General features: G+C 35.2%; 1 protein-coding gene across 2 annotated transcripts in view; it reads right to left on the bottom strand.

Moving 5' to 3' along the window:
* Positions 1-20,442, bottom strand: part of SLMAP (sarcolemma associated protein) — a 42,879-nt gene that overhangs the window by 11,982 nt on the left and 10,455 nt on the right. Inside the window, exons 9-14 of one of the 2 annotated variants that reach the window (XM_008948985.1) lie at positions 16,936-16,998; positions 11,539-11,595; positions 8,498-8,578; positions 8,184-8,243; positions 2,129-2,251; positions 1,273-1,347 (exon numbers count right to left, since the gene is read on the bottom strand). In XM_008948985.1, the coding sequence (XP_008947233.1) occupies positions 1,273-1,347; positions 2,129-2,251; positions 8,184-8,243; positions 8,498-8,578; positions 11,539-11,595; positions 16,936-16,998 (459 nt within the window). The remainder of the gene's footprint in view (positions 1-1,272; positions 1,348-2,128; positions 2,252-8,183; positions 8,244-8,497; positions 8,579-11,538; positions 11,596-16,935; positions 16,999-20,442) is intronic. The other variant, XM_008948986.1, reaches the window with a different exon arrangement.

Raw genomic sequence — 20,442 nt, 5'->3', positions numbered from 1 at the left:
CTGTCAGTAATGGCTGTATTTCAAAGAAATTTGGTTTCCTCCTTCTGTCTGCACTGCTGATGAGCAACTCTCCCTTCAAATATCCAGGCCTGGAAACAAGCGTGGTATGACCGAAAATCCAAAATCATACAAGCGCTTCCAGAGTTTGGTGGAGTTGTAGAAATAACTTACACAGAAACACTACGACCAAGAATATTGGAATGGTTTCTGAAGCACTGGATATAATTTGAAAGGGCAATTAAAAAGAAAACTTCCATTACATCTCTTATTTACGTAAGCCATTACCTCATCTAAACTGAATGCCTTTTTTTTTTTTAAATAAGTAATGACAAGTTACTTAAATATCCTTGCTTTACCTATCTGTTAATCTAAAGAGTTTCACACGTAGAAACAGGATCTCAGTTGTTTCTGTGGAACCTTCTCTTCTCTATGACAAACATAGAAAGCTATGTAGCAGTGGCTGATAAAACATTGATTCCATGAAAATACTTAATGAAATATTACTGCATGAAGCTACCAGGATTTTTTTTCCTCCACTGCAGGTTGCAAGGGCTGCCAAGAGAGAATACAGACATCCTGACAACTTTTCCCAAGTTGTGAGATGTGCTACACCCTAGAAGTTTGGGAAGCAGCAAGCATATCACGAACATCAGAATGATTTGAACTACATTAGAGAGGGAAGAGAAGGAAACATTATCAAGAGCTCACTTGAGAAGGGTTCAGGAAACAAAAAAATCACTGCACTGACAAGAGGAACCTTGTAGTTCAAGTTTGTCTCCACCAAGCTTCTACCTCAATTTTTTTTTTAAGAGGAAAGAAAAATTTCATTTTCTGCATAGAAATATCTATCAAATTCTAATTTTTAACTTCTGCTACAGCATTTTTTACTTGGAGAATTCTAATTATTAGCCAGATAAGACTAAAAATTGACTCTCTTGTTCTGGAGATGAGTATTATGTAAGGTACTCTTTCTTACAGAAGCAATGGCAGAAAATGTAAAAATTCTTTGTTGACATTCAAATAAACCAGTGCTACTATATAAGCTTCTCAGTGTAACTGGTATATGACAAGTACTGCATTCCACAACAAACTACTGCCCATAAAGTATTTTGCCAAAGCTATTTTGTTTTCCCAAGGAAATGAGGACTGTCAGTCCATCTGCCTGTCTGCTCATCTGCCTTCCAACTGTCTATTGGTGCTTGTGATGCCATGGAAACAGCCAAAGTTCTATATAATCTCTGTAAAGAGTGGGGTGAAAAAAAAAATTCCTACCTTGAAGAACATTTATTTGCTTGTTAGATTCTTCAGCTTGCACTCGATATGCTTTTCTCTCTTCTTCCAATAGTGCTATAAATGAAAGTGAAAATGTGCCCAGAATTTTATAAGTATTTCAGCTGTAACTAATTTTATTCACAACTTCCCTTTAACCGAAATGATTAGAACAATCATATTACTTCAGTAAGTTATCAGAGCTAGTAACAGTGTAAGTAGTAAATAATATATTAATAAAAAGTTAATATTAAGACATCACTCCGTTATTGTGGTAGTATTACAATTAATTTGAAATTAATACGAACTGCTGCCTGATCCAAAACTGTATGTGTGCTAAACACACATTGGAGTGGAAGGAGAAAAAGAAATATCTGTGAATATATCCTTATGCAGAACAGTGAATAATATGCAACTGTTAATGTTAACAGGCTATACTGTTTCCTGTCAAAACCAATCCACAGTTCTGCCAAGGACAATGGCACAGCTACATATCTTATAGGATGATCTAAACAAAGAACTACCACTGAATACACTATGTGCATTATCTGGCTGAAACACAGATTAATCAAAGGCTGTAGAAGAATATATTTTATAAGGATGAAATATATGCAGTTCAAGTATGTATTCAATACTATGAAAAGATGTTGGTTTATCTTGAACCAGAAAGTCAGAGCTCAGTTGGACTGTATATAAGAGTTTAGAAAGAAAGCAAAAGCTTCTGACATAGCGTGCAGGAGATGTGAATGCTATGAAATAAACTTACCTAACACAGCAAAATTGGACCCCCTTTTAAGACTACCTGAAAAATACTATTTGAATGGATACCCTAACACAACCAACATGATCTGGGTCTCACCTTGAAGTTCAGAGCATTTTTGTTTACTTGTCCTAGCTAGCTCTTGGGCTTCAATCAGCTCCTTGTGCAGTTGCTGAATTTCTTGTTTAGCCTCAGTCTCTGATTGTGCACCCTGCAATTCATCTGATAAAAGAACATTTTCTTTAATTCATAAATTTGTACAACAGCTCATTTTGCACTGCCATGTCATGACTGGTGACTTTTTATTCAAATCATCTGAAGTTAAAGTAAACTCAAAATTGGGTTAGGTAAATATTAGCAAAAATATTAATATACTTTTAAAAGGAGGAAAACATATGCAAACTTTAAAACATTATATATTACATGCAGTATAAAACAAACAAACACAAAAAACCCACGAGTTTTTAAAAACACTATAAATTGGCAAGGATTCCTGGACTGATAAAAACAAAGGAATAGCAAGCATAAAACAGACTGCTTTTACAACCTGTCTGTTTTTACAAGGAAGCTACTCTAACCCTCTTCTCCTAGCAGACACTCATCAGCAACGATCCTGTGCCCCGTCTCCCACGGCCCTGCTCCCAGGAGCACGCAGCAGCCCCGGCAGGCAGCACAGCAGCACGCATACAGACCCAGCCTTGCACTGAGCCTGGCTAATGCCAGTCAGCCCCAGGAGGTTATGCAAAGGGTTGCTATGAAGCAGTTTGCTACTGCCCGTCGACAGGGCTTGGCTTCCCCTCTCCTGCTGGGGACCTTAACTACAAGGGAAGAACAAATTTAGGGAAATTTTCTAAGACAAAATGAAGGAAATCAAGAAAAGCCCTCCCTCCTTACTTCATTCAGTGGCCCACTGAATACTAATCTTAATTTTGCCCTTAAAATTTTTCCTCACTACCTTAAAGTATTAGGTGTATCTTTAACATGATCAGATATCTACGAATATTAATTAAACTCTAAATAAAAACATCTGCTCTTCATCACAAGTTTTGTGCCAGCTAAAATGCATATTAAATACTTCTCAGGTTTATAAGAGATGACTTGCAGTGACAGACAAATTAAATGCTTTTAAAGCTGAAGTTTTGGAGGAATTTAAGAGGAAAATAACAGCAGTGTCCTCTATTGGGCAAACACTTGAAACTAGATGCAGTAACAAAGAGGAAGGCAACTCTCTCCTGCAGGCATCCGCACTGCCAGGAACTGGATCCAGGAAACTCTCATTCACTCGCTTTTCCTTATGTGGAGTCTGTGCAGAAACAGATCTTTCAACAGGCACAAACAGCAACAATAAAGTGTATAGAGGGCTGAAACTTTACATAAAGCCTGTTTGGTGAGAAAGGCAGAGGAGGGAGATCAGTGAAAAGAGCCTATCTGTGCATCCTGGGAGTGGGAGAACAAAGAGGTAGGTATCTTGCACAGCTAACCAGTTAATAAACACCTACCGCCTTAGATCTGACGGGTATGAGATAAAGGCACCCTGCTTAGTATAACACCCCCAAAAGAGAAATTACTCTGTATGTAATAGGCCTTTCACTAATAAGAAAAAAATAAACACAGGCTATAATTCAGATTGTCATTACACTTTTGACATTCATATTTGACTGCATATGTCACTAACTATAACAATTCTTTTACTGTTTTCTTAATTAAAAATTGTTTATAGAATCATTCTGAAGTATTCATACTGTAACCCTCTTAGAAAAGAGGCTATGTTTTTCCTCTTCTCACAATAACGAACTGATGGGACCAAGCAGAGCTGAGGGCACACATGTGCTTTTAGACTTTCAGAACAAAATTATGAGAGCAGAAAGAACAGAGAGGACTACATATTTCATCCAAAGACTTTCTTTTATAGTTTATTAGAGTTCCAAATCCAAATTTTCCTTTATTGAATATGTTTTGTTCTTAGCTTCTCATGGATAAAGACTTGGGGCAATTAGACTTTCAACCCTCCCCTAATGAGACTGTTCAGAAGAAATGGATGAGGAAGTTGACAAATTATGCTAAAATCATGCCCAATAAAAAGCAGTGTCCCAAATCCAACAATAGACACCCCAAATGAACTTTCTAGTGGACAAAATTTTCCAATCAATGAAAGCACACATCATAAGAGATAATACTGCTTTCAAAGGAGATGAGGAATTGAACTTATAGGACACTGTAATCAGTTAAGCAAAGGCACAATCAAGGTAAACACTTTTATATTCTAATGCAACAGGGGAATGTCCATATGCCTGACATACTTCTAAATAAAAAGGTAAGAAATATAAGTGCAAGAAAACAATGACTTTTCAGTCTCGCCCAAACTGAAGATGTCTTTAACGTCTTTCAGTTCAAAGCAAACGTTTTTGCACTAACTCTAGCTTTGAAAAAAATCCCTTAGTGAGTAGGATTGCTCTATTTTTAAATAGTAAAACTACTAAATATCATCAGGCTTAGAAACAGTTCACTCAAGAAACAAATTCACATCACAAAAACCTGGTTTGAGAATAATTTTTAAAGACTGCAATTATAAAAAAATTGAGCAATTTCCAGAAGTACTCAGCATTGGACTAACTGTTCTCAGAGAAGTATAAAGAATTTTACCATTAATTACAACAAAGTCCCAGAAAAAGTCAAAGACAACAGTTTGAAAACACTCATTTATTCCAGCTCATGGAAAATTTTAATCTGTCATCAGATTGTTTGCATTGTTACAAGAAATATTAATTAACATCACTTTGTTTCCCACACACATACACTGATGTTTCCCTTAGCATCAACTCTACTGATAGATTTTAAATTGTTTAAAAAAAAAAATAACATGATCAGTAAAAATCATTTCTGATGCACACTAAAATTTCTTCTCCTTCAAACCAGCTTCAGAAATGGAAGCTAATCCATGGGTCAGTTTTGGGGAAAAAATGAACATTTCCAAATCATTATAGAATATAGTGTGTGAAGAAATATTTTGCAACTTTAGGATCTAGAAAATAAAATTTCAATAAAAGCAAAAGAAAAAAGCTCAGATTAAATGAATACTTACAAACATATAGCTCTGTTTGTATCCTTGTCTTTACACTTTTGTTTTGGTAATATAGATTATATATAAACACACATAGGATGTGGTCTTAATTTACCCCTTATCTGCATGTGCCCGGCCTGTGGAAGCAACTTTATGAGCAAGCTGGTATTTCTCCAAGTCACACAGTGGTTCACTTAAGAGAATTTTGCAGGATTTCTCAGGTTATTCAGATTACTATTTCCACACTTGGGTGAAGTTAGAAAAACAATTTTCTTCAGCTTTGTAGGAATCACATAAAGCAAACTGCATCGTATATTTAAAATAAAGTATCTGGCTACTGCAACATGTAACAACAGTTCCCAAGCTTTCTGAATCAACAGACCATCGCCGATTTTCAAAATTTCTTATGTAAACTACCAGTATCCAGCAAGCACTCAATAGAAAACATTTTTTATTAAGATTTCATGGATCAGTCTTGTAGTTACTATGAAAATATAAGGTAGCTGATAAGAACAAGATTACTAACCTTCCCATGACATTTATTACTTCTTTCCATCTGTTTAACATTTACCCGTTTTTAATATTGCAATAAGTAGTCACAAACATCTTGTCTAAACAGAAGTCTCCAAGAAACTGTTGTTAATGGCTAATAAAGTCGCTTACCTCTTGGGGGGGGGAAAAAAAAAAAAAAAACAGTTCCACTAAACTGACAGCTTTTCCCCAAGCTTTCTACAAGATCCTGACTTGTAGAAAGTTGAAAAACAATCCTCACTGCACTCAAAATTTATTGATGGAAAACAAACTTGGAGGAAACAACAGCAATTTAAAGTCTCATATTCTTCTTGTTCCATTATTTTGTTTTCTAAGTTCGAACAGTTAAACAAAAAGGAATGTTGCCTTTTCCAGCAGGCATTTCCGCATGCCGAACAACTGCCAGAACAGAAATGTTCTCACTCTTCCTTAATTATATGACTGCATAACAAATCCACTTGAAAGTCTTTCTGTGGCAAATAAAATCCTTTTTAGGGAAAAGTCAGGCATATGAAGTAGCTCTCTAACAAAACCTCAAACAAAACTGTGGGTTTATAGGCTTTTCAAACTATGAGGGCAAATGATTCACTGTGCAGATATTTTCTAATGCTTTCATGAAAGCAAAATAGGAATGCCCATAAATAGCCTCAAGAAAAGAAGAGTTATTCCAATTATTTTAGTTAATTGCAATATGCAATTCAAAAGCAAAGCTGTCTATGCAGATAGGTATTTTTCTACTTATTCACTTAAAAATTTCAGTAATGGTAATGGGCTTAAATCTTCAATTGAGTAAAGCCAGATGAAGCAACAAAAACCTTCATATTAGCAAAAGACTGTTTCCATGTTACTACAGAAAACTTCATTTTAGTCCTTTGAAGAGTTTAATTAACCCTCCCTGCCAGTTTAATATACCCTGGACAGAAGAAGCATAACTATACCTGACCCTTGCTGTGACCTGAGGCTGTTCTAATCCAGGAGGCAGCGTGCTCACAGCAGCCCTAGCCTGGTCTTGGGCTGTTCAACAAACCTTTCTGACAGAACTTGGAAGACTTCACTCGCACATAAGGTGAATTCACGAATCAGTGGTTTTCAGCCCAAGGGGTTCCCAGACTACTTCTAATGTGTCTGCAGAAGATAACTAAGAAATCCAGCCAGTTAAAAGCAGTTGTCAGCTGGCTATCTTAAAAATTTAAGAACCAGAATTAAAATAATTTTGAGACTAGCTGAATTCAGTTTGTCTACTGTACACATCTGAAGGGTTGTTTCAGCTCTGAATTATACACATGTGAAAACACTCAGAGGAAACAAACTCCTTAATGTGTATCCCATTCTGAACTTAAAAGTTCTGATACTTAATGAAGATCGTGCTTATCAAATGTAACTTTTTTCCAAGTAAAACTTCTTGCCAACCCCAATTTTTTTGCCAAAAATAAGACAATCGTCATTGCTATGAACAGCATTACCAGATTCTACCTTCTAACACAGGAAGTCACTGAATTATAATTGTTATTAATTGCACACATTAGAGCAAAACCCAAATGGGACCTGCTTAGTATCTCAGCACTCCTTCCAACTGCTTTGCTGAACCAACACACCTAATATGCACTGGAAAATATCAAACTCAATTTTATTTTTGCTGTTTGGAAACATACATAATACATGAAATTTCTGGAAGTCCTACTGTCATAAAATTAAAGAGGTGTAAACAATTACAAAAAAAAAAGCTCTTTTAAAGGTCTCCTAAATTTCATTATGGTTACCTGTCTTTCTGAATCACAAAGAACTGTAACATTCTTTTTAGTCATGGTCTCAATGTAAGCATGTCTACAGATCTTAACAAATGTCTAATTGTACATAGAGCATAAAACTAATTTTTCAGTATGCTAAATGTAACAGCTAATTAATATCCCACAAAATTTTTCATCTCACTAATACGTATATACTACCTTGCTAATCAAGTTTAAAGTATATGACTTCAGTACAAAGAGTAGTAAAAAAAAAAAAAAAAAAATTAATTTTATAGCTATGAAGCTCCGAGCTAAGAGTCAGCAATCATTCTAAATACAGTTACAACAGGAAATTCAAATCTTGCGTTAACCAAAAAAAGATTTTATATTTTGTTTTTAATGCATCAGGTGCAAGCTACCTGTGAAGCATTTCTCACCGTGATGGAATCTATACAAGTATAACTTGGCAGTGCTTAAAACGCATCAGTGATGGAAGAATCCCTCCTCCACACAGCTATTAGCCCTAGCTTAAGTGCATGCTGAAACTATTTCTCAACTCCACTTGAAGTTACAACATGTAAATTCCTAGAACAGTGTTGGGGAACACAGGAACGTTATACACAAATGATTTCTATAGTAACACTCAGAAGTATGCTTTCAGATCACATGACCTAAAGGAATCATTATTGATACTTAAATGCAATTCTTCCATACTGTTGTGACTAAATGATTAGAACTTCAACACTCTACTTCAATGTACATTTGACAGAAAACAGGTAGGCAAGAAGATATATACAGACTATGTATCTAAGGTTACAACAAGTAACTTGTTTACCTTTTAGAAGAGCTACTTTAGCAATAGGTTCATTTAGATCTTGGTCATCCATTTGGGCATCTAAAAAAGAAAAATCCCACACCTTTCAGAGACCAGGTAGACTGCAGATAGTTCTCATATACTTTAAGCAGAAAGCAGCTTTTACTTTCTACTCACTTTACAACAGTTCATTATGAAGTCGCAAAATCGGTAAAACTGCTTCTAAGCTTGTATCTGGCTGCATACAATAAACACTTCTGTTTTTGAAAATCCTCATGATTAAGTGATTTAACTCAAACTTATCAGATGTTAGAGAAGCTCAGTTAAATGCTTACCTGTAGTGTCGTCACTGCTTTTTTCCTTGCTTGGACTAAGAGTGTCCGATAAATCAGATTCTTTGACTCTTGCTTGATTCTCTGTAAGAGACAAGGAAGATCAGCTACAATCAAGAAATGCTTTGTTAAGTCTCTAAATCATAATTACTTCTAGACATACTTAATTACTGCCGAATGTCAAAAGAAAGAAACTTAGTTGAAGAAACACTGAAAAACCTATTCGTTGCTTATTTAAGTCTGGGCTAAAATGGATTTTAAATCACCGAAATCATTAACCCAGCCTATCATCTAATAAGGGATGCAGCTGCCTCATGCACAGCTTGAACTTTTGTTAAAGCTGTATTCTTGCCAGCTGGAACTCTGTGCAAAAGCTGATTCAATCAGGAAACAAATAAGAAAAGAACACTAGAACAATGCAGATACTGTACAAATCAGAAAGCAACTGCTGTTAAGAGTAAAACTGTGCTTCAGTATTTTCTTTTGCATTCAGTACTTGTATTTTTTGTACAAATAAAGTAATAGCAACAAGTCTTGTATATATACAGATTTTATATGTTTTTTAAAAATAACCATTCCAGTTTAGTACTGATGGGTCCTTTAAAGTCAGGCACATCATCTCTGGTGTAGGCAAACCCAGTAAGTCTGTCAGTGAGCAACCATCTCAGCAACGTGCAGGTAAGGTTACAGATAAAGAAGTCTTTCTTGGCTGACTATTCAGAGCCTTGATTTGACAGCATGGCTGCCCACCCACAGATTAATAGAGGTTTCCTCTGAGGTTCAAGCTCCAAGTAGATATATAAAAAATAAAATATAAAAAAGTGTTATTACAACATTCCCCTGTTATTCTACCATACATGCAGAAAAGCATGGTGAACACTACTAATTTCTTCACATGATGTAGATGAAACAAAAGTACTGGGACATGGGAAGAAGGATGCATAGCAATAAATCAAGTGTGTTATACCAACAGGGTTAGTATATGAAAAAAAAACCCGAAAGAGTAAGGAGAAAGCTTGTGTGCGTTGTTTTTTTCAAATAACAAGAGAACAAACAGAACACCTCCAAAATAAAAGAAGTGGAAACTGGAGACAACCTGTGCACCTACACAGGGAAATTAGCAAGATGACAAAACACAGGTTAATAAAAAAACCAGTTCTTTTCAGGTATCATGAAAAGTGTTCTATTTCTCCATGCCAGAATGACACCCACTTACACATGAAAGAAGGTGGCAAGTACAAACACAGCAGCTGATCAAGAGCCAGACTCTTCCTATCCTAACATAACTGAAATCACTGGAGATCAAGAAGGGGAAAGCACCCATACACTTAAAACATATTATGGGTTTGGACCTGGCATCTATTTGAAACATATTCCTCATGACTTCAGCAGACTTCAAAGCTCATAATAACTGGAGTAGTTAAAAACTTGATTTTTAGGCGTGGCTCCTTGCTAAAACAAAAAGGGTGCATGCCTATTTTTAGGAATGAGGTTTTTAACTAATATCTAAACATATGACATTACAAAGCATTTTACATGTATTGTACAGATTCAAGCTTACAAGATTGCCATTAAAACAGTAATATTTACAAATCAAGTAATACAATTTTTTTGAATCATTAAGAAAAGTATATCCTAAAAGCCTCACCCATGTCGTTCATATTAGTGGCCAGTCCACAAGCACTAAGCTGAGCAATATCTGCATCCAACTACCTTTACCATATCTGGTCACACACACAGCTTTCTCGCTCTGTGTGAAACAGGAGGCACCGTGCAAGTCCCGACTGGTGAATTAATTCCCTCTCTCCCCCTACCTCCCTCCCATTCTCCCCTCCCACCCACCCTTGGGTACACCAGATTCTTCATCCCTCCTGTCCTCCTCCCCCTGAAACAAGGAACAAGGTCAGGTGCCAAAGAAAGACACATCAGTGTTTACCTCTGAAACAGCAGAAGTCAAAAAGAAATTATTTGGAAACCTGTTTCCTATTCTGGTCATAAGCACAAAACTCTTTCCTCTACCATTTTTTTTTTCCCCACAAAAATTAACTTTATTTCCCATAATAAAACTGAAATGAATAAATATAGTCAAAGTGATGAAGTATATTAAAATGTGTTGACATCATACTTACTTGATGAGTTATAATACATTAACAGACCCTAAAAATAGCTCATCGCTTTGCAAGATAACTGGCATGTAAGTGTTACGTTACAGTTATTGTATGCATTCTTTTGCCAAATATGGCATGTTGTCTATAGCTTACTCACATACAGAAACAGCTTAAAGGTGCAATATCATACATTAATGTAAGAGAAGATAAATTTGAAAATCTCTAAAATACCTGAACTTTAATCAAACTAACATTTACCCAGTACAATAACACTCTGCAGAAGGACTGAGGGTAAGGAAATGAGTTAGTATGTCTAGACATTAGTAAAAAACTAAGAAAGTGGAGTCAGCCTGCAAGTCCAAACAATCTTACATTTAGACACTTAAGAAATACTGATCTACACACTTTGCAGCATTTTTGATTGTGGCACTGCAAGATAAGGATGACTGTTCTTTGGCAAGATAAATCTTTTCTAATTAGATCCTTGTATTTATATTTTTTATAAAATTTGTATAGAATTCCTGTATTCTACTTGTTTTATACAAAAGAGAAAAGATATATGCACAGATATATTTTATTTGGAAAAGGCATATTTAGGAAGTTAATAGTTAAAGTTATAAGGAGTTATGAGGGTGTAAGTTAGAAAAAAAGTCGAGTTGAAATACACTTTTCTTTAAAACTTAAAATGAGACCAAACATTTCTATTTAGTCCTATAATAAAACCAAAAACCTGTCTGAAATTTATGCAGGCATTAAAGATTAAAATCAACTCAGAAAGATTATTATATTATTATTTGGAGCAGAGTTCAGTTAAAAGTATACTTTTTATAAGACATTATTCAGCAAAACAGAAACTGCTGGTTTAAGACGGTACATGCACTGAAGTGACAGAAAAAAACATGCTTCAAAAACAGTTAAGTAATCCAGAAGTCTAACCTTTCAAAAGCTTTGTTTCTTCCACTTTGGTTAGATGTCCTTCATCTATGATCTTGTCTGCCAAACAAAATAAGTGTTACTTTCCGAGCTCAAATTAAGCAAGCTTTTCCCTGCATGCATCTACGTAGACTAAATTCCATGACCAAATTAAAAGCTGATAATATTACTTCCTACTCGGGCTTGAACAAAAACTTTATTCTGGGATGGAATAAAGAAACAGAGCACACAAGCCTACTGGAACTTTGTGATAAAGTGCATCATTATTTCTTCTGCAATTTATTAGTTTACATTATTAATGCTTCAGTTCACTAATGAGAAGTTAGGAAAATTAATTTTATGCACTTTTTAAAAAATCTAACTGGAACAATAAATGATTAATACATTTCTCAATACAATTAATATATTTACAGTTATCAAAGTAGGAATTCTAAGAGCTGGTTGCCTGAAACAGATAACCACTTGATACAGCAGAAATCTAGAAATACATCACAGTATAAAAGAAACTGAGGAGCCACCTCTACATCAGAGCTGCTTTAACAGCACCTATGAAGGGTACAGAGAAATACCCTTTCTTAGTCTAAAACTTTCAGAGAGATGTACAAATCAAGAAAAAAAAACAACAACTGTGCATATATCATATCCATGTTCAGAAAAAGTAAGTTTACATATAGCATTGACAGAGCAGTCTATTTATATATGCGAGGTGCATATAAAACTGAACCATAGAATATGAGATTAGATTAGACTTTTCCGAACTCCAGCTAGGACATAAAGGCAAACAGTAAAACCAAGTGACGAACAGGTCTGGATTCATTAAGGACACTAAAAGGACTACTGAACCATTAATTTATGAAATTCTTTTTTTGAGGGGATTTCATTACTTCAAGTTCCTTAAGAGTTATCTAGTGATGCCAACGTGTAAAATCATCGAGGGCCACATATCTTAGAGATCATATAATCAATTTCTATGCAGTAGATCTTGTGATTTAGACCATATTGAAAGCTGTAAGCACTCACTGAAACCCCAGGCTTGAAGCTGCTGCTGCTGCTCTGTGCTCTCCCTGCCAGATCCCTGACAATCAGGCAGGGGACTAAGTTTCCCGGTTACCCCATGTGCTACTAAGAGGCAACTGAGACACAGAAGACTCGAACAACATGTACAGGAGAGTTCAGATTAAGGAAGCTGGATGACAGTAAATCCTTTTCAAATTTTTCATTAAAAAATAGAAGTGAGCTTTAGTCAGCATTTCCAGCTTCAACAGCTGTGAAGATTTAGAAGTCTCTGTACTCCTCTGATAGCATATTGCTGCAACTGTGACAATCTAGGGACAGAGGAGGGACAAGATTTGCAAGGAGATCTCTTTTTCAACCCTAATTAATAGACAAGCTTTTAGACAAGAAAACTCTGATGTCTGAAGAAGTTTGCATGGCCAAAAGCTTGTTCTGTCCCTTTCCCTTCCCCACAGCCAGACCTAAAAGACAAAAAAAAAAAAAAAAATAAATCTAAAAGAGATGTTCCTTCCATCTACTTCTATCAACGAACATTGTTATTCATTCTTACTACACTTGACAAATACTGCTTCAGAAATATACTGAACAGCACACTGGGTTTTCAGGATTGGCTTCAGGTGTCAAGCAACTGTAGGAGATCACTCATCATCCAAGTTTCAAACAGCCTCTAGTTTGTCAGAGCTGGAGACAGTCTCTGTGCCTAGACTGAGGAAGGCGCACCGTGGAGGGAATCATATTACTGAAGCCACAAGCGAGGAATTACTAAGTGGTATCATGAGCCCTCTCTAGTTACAGAAAAACAACAGCAGCAAACAAAACAAAAACCTACAAAAACCCCATCCCAAATCTAAACAAAAGTCTTCATATGTGATTATTCCAAGAATCAGGTGAGGCTGAAAGTGGAGTAGGGAGGAAGGCAGCAAGAAAGCAGCTGACGAATCCTGCCTGTATGTCTGTAAAAACTACCTGAATGCAAAACCCATACATTGAAAAAATAGCTATCAACTACTTGATCTGAAGGATCAGAGCACCTCATCTATGCTGGACTGTTAGCTTAAATAGGTTTCTATAATCTGTTTATAAAAGAAAACTTAGCATTATAAATTGATTGATACTGGAGTTTTCACAAGTCAGTAACTGTTAAAACCAGAATAATCATAGTACAAAACAAACTAGTCTTCTTGACCCAGGTGTTTTTCCAAAGTGAAATCTTTGCACTTTTAAAAATTCTCAATTCCTATGACTAAAGAAATCTGCAGCCTTAATATTTATTTTTCTTTTCCACAGTGGCTTACTGTTTTCTAATGCTCATTATGAATTTCAACAGTGAAAGATAGGAAGCTAGCTGGGTACCAAATCTCTCCTTCACCTATACATCATCACCATTTCTGGTAATAACTCATGCTGTGTAGTAATGAAAGAGAAACACCATGACTTTTTACTGCCTATATCACTGGTTCACCAGTGGTTACTAAAAAAGAAAAAGTTATGAAATGAGCAATAAGTGAACTTGATGTAATGATCAGAAAGTAACAGAGTTCCCAAATCATTCAGAGCAAGATTTTATAACATTCTGCAGATGATATGGATCTGGATAGGTTACTGAATGATATTGCCAGCCATATTCTGCTAAAAAAAGAAAAATAAATATGTCTTCTAAAACCTACAGAAGCCAGATTTTACAAACAACGCTACCCAAGTTAAGCATAAAACCTGCATTTCAACTCAGATTTTAGTGTTCTGTTTCTCCCCCACCCCAAAATTCTAGCTTTAGTACATTGAGAGGTCTTTGATTGCTCTTAACTTATAAATACTTTAAATTGCCTTTCAGCTTTGTAACAACTGTTTGTATAGAATAATAGACTGTCTTAATCATCTAATTTTCCTTCTTATGCTATCTTATGTACCCCAGTTCATTGACTCAAGCTGGTTTTCTTGACTTCTCTGCTTGTGTTTTCCCAATTTAAGTGCTTCTACCCACGAATTATGGGGAAGCACGCTTTCCCAGTGGTACCAACACAAGTCAGAACCTTTTCTTCTAGGCAAATTGCATGGTTGTCTCAATTCTGTTTTTTTTTAGATTTCTCTTACCGTCTTCAGATCCTATAGCATTAATTCATCTGCTTCTATTACAAAAGAGCAAACCCTACATAACACAACTTGAACAAGCAACTCTTATTTCTGTGATATTTATTTTACTATTATTTTTTAAATAATGAACCTGCTTATCTCACAGTACCCAAACCTCTGGGAAAAAAAAGCATAGTATCATGTGATGAACGACATGTTCTCTGTCAATATTGCCCATCTTTTTGCTATCGTTATACTAAAATATCCCTTTAAATATTTGCTGTATGTCTTAAAATTCAGGTTCCTGGCTGTCTCTGGAACTTTAATTTTTCTTACCACTAGTTCCCAACCCTCACTGCTGTGGAGAGCAAAGAGTGGGAGGTGGAGGACTGAAGGGTAACACTTAAGTACAAAATGAAAATAATAGGTCTTTCAGGTTTTTTAACCTCATGATTTTGTGAGGCCTGACTAAACATATTTGCATTTGTGAAAGGCAGACTTTCAGTTCAGGAACAGATGCTGACTTGCAATCTTTGTTTGGTCTTGATTAAATAGTAAAATTTTTACACTGTTGCAAAGAACGTAGAGTAATGAACCCCCTGAACTTGTATTCCTTCTTTTAAAAATGAGGCAATCATGGCCTTAGACTGTCTTTAGCTCTTCATCTCTCAAGAAAGGGGAAACACAAGTAAACTGATCTTTACTCTCTATCACTACTCAGTCACATGTTAGAATCTTTTACTAGATCCTGATGGTCACCGGTTACATTTAGTTTGCAGAGGTGATACTAATACAATTACTGCTAGAACAGATTAAGCTAACATCCAAACAATGAAAACAGACAATGAATTCACCTTTGAACATCAATGTTCCAAGTGTTCTAATGTTTCATTCTAGACAAAATATATTTTACTCCAACATTTAACTTTAGTTATTTTTAGGTACTGAATAAAGAGGACTTATAGAAGATTTTTACAAACTTCAGAATTATTTTAAACTTCAGCCTGACAGAAGACTGTAGAAGACAGAAAAAGAAGTATTTTTCAAATAAATAAAGTTTAAATTTTCTTAGAGAAACATTAGCAGTATCCTGTCATTCAATTTATAGCACTGCAATCCATTTTACAAGGCGAAAAGTCAAATAAGTCTGCTTTTGCTCCCTTATTGAAATTTAAAAGGGAGAAGAGTCCGGTAGTAATAACGTCAAAAAAGGTACTGTTTTATTTCTGCTTGTAAGTATTCACAGTATATAGGACAGGGGGAAATGGCTTTAAACTGAGGGAGAGTAGGTTTAGACTAGATCTCAGGATGTTCTTTGGCATGAGGGTGTCAAGACTCTGGACTAGATTGCCTGGAGAGGCTGTGGATGCCCCCTCCCTGGAGGTGTTTAAGGCCAGGCTGGATGAGGCCTTGAGCAACCTGGTCTCACTGACAGGCGTCCCTGCCCATGGCAGTGAGGTCACATTCAATGATCTCTAGGGTCCCTTTCAGTCTAAGGCATTCTGTGATTCTGTTTCTCTGCTCAACTTTAGGTACATCATTTCTGTAAACTGCTAAGTCAAAAAATATTTTTTTATGCTACAAAGGAGTTCTAAGTTTAATAGCACTTTTCTGTCCTCATCCTAATGATACTTTTCTCTCAGTGGACAAAACCAATATATTAAGTTCCTTCATTATAGATATGCAGACTCTGCTGTTTCATTGCTCATTTCCACAAGCTATTTGCTTTGAAAAACATGGTTCTTATTCCAGAATAACATATCTTTCTAAAGATTAGTACTGCATATTTATTCCATTTTTCTTAAAGGAATTTTAGATTTCCACATAAAAATTAAAGGTTTTTTTCTGTTTTTGTTCTTTCTAGCAACCAATTTGAAGACTGTGTAAGACCTTTAATTATCAGGTAAGTTATAAGACATATGACATGAAAAGGTATTCTTACCTCATCTCTGTCCTATTGCTTGTGATGTTTGCTTAAACTGTCAATGTTAGGCTTTCAACTTATTTTTTAACAAGTGAAAAATTACACTCAGTTTTAAACATCATGAGGCAACATTACCACCCTTTTATTGGTCAGAGAACAATAACAGATGAACTCTAAGAGACAATGTGATCATTGCTTTGCAAGAGCAAAGATAACCTCCTCCTCTTACTACAGGCATCTCCTTAATAGCAAAATGCCACGATTTCATGCTTTGAAAATTTCTGCTGCTATAGAAATACTAAATGGTAGTGACAAATTCTAGGGTTTATCTACCTTCTTCTGTTCTTTTTGTTTGTTTTTAAAGCAAATGTGATGAATGCTCTTGTACTCACTCTGACATTCTATGAACTGATGAATAAAAGTGCAGTCCCCTCCACTCTTTGAAAGAAAGTTCTCTAGTAAAGAAAGAAACACTTAAGTTTACATATCCTTATTATTTTCAAATTGATGCAACAAAAAATTTGAAAGTTATTTTAGCAATATTTCTAATTGTGTATTTACAGTGAACTTTTGAAATCAGAGTTAATAGGCAAGCAGACAAGATGCAACTGAAATGTCTGAGTGATACTAGAAAATAGATTACTCTTTTGAATTGATCAGAAGTACTTCAACTGCATTTTCAAAGGGCTCTTGTAAATACGAAAATTTAATAGCAGCTCTTAAACATAACAAAAACCCCCTTACTTCAACAGAAGCTATTAAAAAACCCAAACAACCCACTCTTTATTTAACAAAATTTAGTAAGAATGAATGACTAAAAATCCAAGCATTTGGCATTTGCTGTATTGCTCTTTCAGGTTAGGTGGTGACAAGCAACTTCCACTGTATTTCCATTCACAATTGACATTTTTGGCAAAAAAATTAACACACATAAATGATACTAAAATCACAATAAATTTAGAATACATAAATGGTACACTACTGAAACATGCAACTTCTTAGCACTGATGCCTCTACTTCCTCCCATTTGTTAATTCACAGACACGGATAATTGCAGATACCAAGTCCAAGCACTGAAGAAACACAAAACATAATTAACCTATATTCTTCACCTATTTATTAGTTTTGAAAGAGGATCTAGTAAGTTTTTATTCAGTTTTCACACTTATTCTTTATACCAAATACCCTCTTGAAATGAAAAACACTTATTTTAGAAGTGTTGGTGAATATCTCCCTTTACTTTTTAAACAGTTTCACTGCACAGAAAACATTTTTCAAAGGACAGATCTACAGAAAACCTAAAACAGGGCTCTGTTCCCAGGTTTACCCAGGTCCTTCTATGTGACCATGTTCATTTCCCAACTCCTTCAGCATCTTCCACCTCTTCAAGGAAAAAGGTGCTAACACTTCCTTTTCGAAGGACCTCAAAAATCCCATGATCTCAAGAGTCTAGCAATCTGAAAAGGCTACTTTTTAGTACAAAAACCATCATGATGTGTTACATTCTAACAAAATCAATAGCTTCTGATAGCAGAAGCTGAGCTGTTAAGATCCAAGATGTAATGCTAAACTTTACTATATTTCAAAGTTACTCAAGTAAACTTTTTTCCTAACCCATAATAACAGAGCTTTTAAGACAGCACTGTCTACTATTCTGACTTCTGCCTTCAACTGTGAAGACCTTTCCTTAAGCAAAGTATCTACAACCACTTTCACTGCAAAGTTACTGTGTCTACATTATAAACCCTGAATTCTTGGCTCTTCTGAAATAATGCAAGACTTTTCTGCAAAAGAAAAACCACATTGACTGCCTCCTGTTGCTTTCAAGAGAACAACATGCAGAATCTGGAAGAGAAAATGATTGTCCATCTGTCCTTATAAGAGACCTGATAAGGACAAGAAAACACAGAGAAGCACAGACTGTCATATAAAGAGCACAGACCAGCAAGCTGTAAAATGCCAGAGAGATGTGGATGGACCAGGTGTAACAGATGCATAAGAATGTGGTACAACACAGAATAATGGAAAACGACGCTAAAATATAGAATAATCAAACAGCATGACAGGTGCATGACAGAAAAAGGTGATAGAGTGTATAAACACATAGACAATTTGCATGAGCAGTTTTATGTTGTCTGTATTCATAGAAAGAGATTGGCAGACAGCTTCCTAAAACTCACAGGTTTAAGGACAAGTTCTACTGTTACTCATAGGATAGACTATGTTCATGCATCCATTCAGATGACATTTTGACTCCTATGCAATCCAAAATAAGTCAGGTTGTTGCTTCAGCTTTTACAAAAAAGTATCAGTTATACAACTTTTTTTTATAATCACATAATAATGAGTTCAGTTTTGAAATATTTTAGACAATTTCTAAACCCTGACAGGTAAGAGGTAGCAGTATTTAAAAAAACTAACAAGACATTCCTACCAACGATTTTCAAACAAACGTGTTTGCTAAAAAACCACCATTGTGATGTTATCAATTATTGCTCCATAAAACAGTATATATTTGCACTCAAAGCTCTAAAGCTTTTACTAAACTTTTCAATGTAGCTCCAGGCTATTTTTGTTCAGATTACTTCATGTTTTTCCAATTCCCTCCAGCAACCTAACTTTCAGAGTCTTTTTATGATTTATATGATCATAATGAAGAATCACAATCCCCATGTAGTAACTCAGTTTTGTTTTTTAAAGAAGTTAACTATTTTTTTGGGTAGAAGAATAAAAAAAAAAAGTTTATTTCTAAGAGTATTACCAATCTAAAATTACACATAAACAAGATGGGTCCATCTATATAAAACCAAAATATGTCAGTCTACAGAATGGGGAAAAGACCTTAAGCCTCCTGCTTGCTAATCTCAATGTATATCACAACTAGGTGCCTAAAATGCTAAGACAGGAAGGGATACCCAGCACTTAGATTAAGGGAAGGTTTTTGCACAGTCCCTGTCCATGATTAACAGATCTCTCTTCCTGATTCAAATAAAAACTAGATGTGTGGTTATGCCATGATTGACTTCTTTTATTTCACTATTGTTTTAAAAATAAAGAGCTGCCTAACTAGGAAGAGCAAACAAAAAGGTGAAAAAGAAAGCATATTTTAAAACTTTGTTTCAAAATTGTAGACAGTAATTCTTAGACACTGAATTAGTTCAAACAATTTCTCTACATAGGTGCTCCAACTTTCACCTAATACTACCACTGTTCCTCAGAGCTTTTGCTATCCATCAGACACAGCAAATGCTGAAGAAAACTACATAAAGAAGAAATGCTGAATTAGCACAAGAGGAAAAAATCCAATGGAACAATTCAGTCAATTTACAAACATAATTGAAGCAACCTTTGCTATATATGGTATTAGGCATATTCTCACCAGACAATTTTATTCTAAGAACTTCATGTGTACATTAAGACGTACTAGTTAAAATATTTAACTTTAACTGGTCTTTAATAACAAACAAACTTCAATTATTTCAATCTGTATTCATTCCTACTTTACTAGACAAATGGTGTATGTCTGTGTTTCAAGGGAAAATAAAATTAAGATGACAAAAAGTCAGTGAGTTTTCCAGTTTGTCACAAGCCTGCCATCATTCAGTAAACTCCTACTGCTTCCACTAAGAGCCCATCAAAACCAAGCAAAATAAAACAAAAAAAAAAGACGACTTCCAAGTTGGCTCGTTACGCTTTGCAGAACTTTTTAAGAACACCTAGACTGAAAGGCTAAGCAAAAAAAGTTGTCAGAGGAGTAGACAAATTCAATTTCATTTTTTAAGAGATAATTATTCAAAGTAAAACTTCAGGTAACATTTTGAATTTCTTCAACTTCAAACATCGACCATAAGACAAAAGGTAGCCTTAAGATACACTACCTTTCTCTGTGCTCCCATTAA

The sequence above is a fragment of the Merops nubicus genome, unplaced genomic scaffold, assembly GCF_000691845.1.
Source record: "Merops nubicus isolate BGI_N331 unplaced genomic scaffold, ASM69184v1 scaffold11441, whole genome shotgun sequence".
NCBI classification, from domain to species: domain Eukaryota; kingdom Metazoa; phylum Chordata; class Aves; order Coraciiformes; family Meropidae; genus Merops; species Merops nubicus.
The sequence above is the reverse complement of the archived record's forward strand: the minus strand, read 5'-3'. Positions and strand labels throughout refer to the sequence as shown.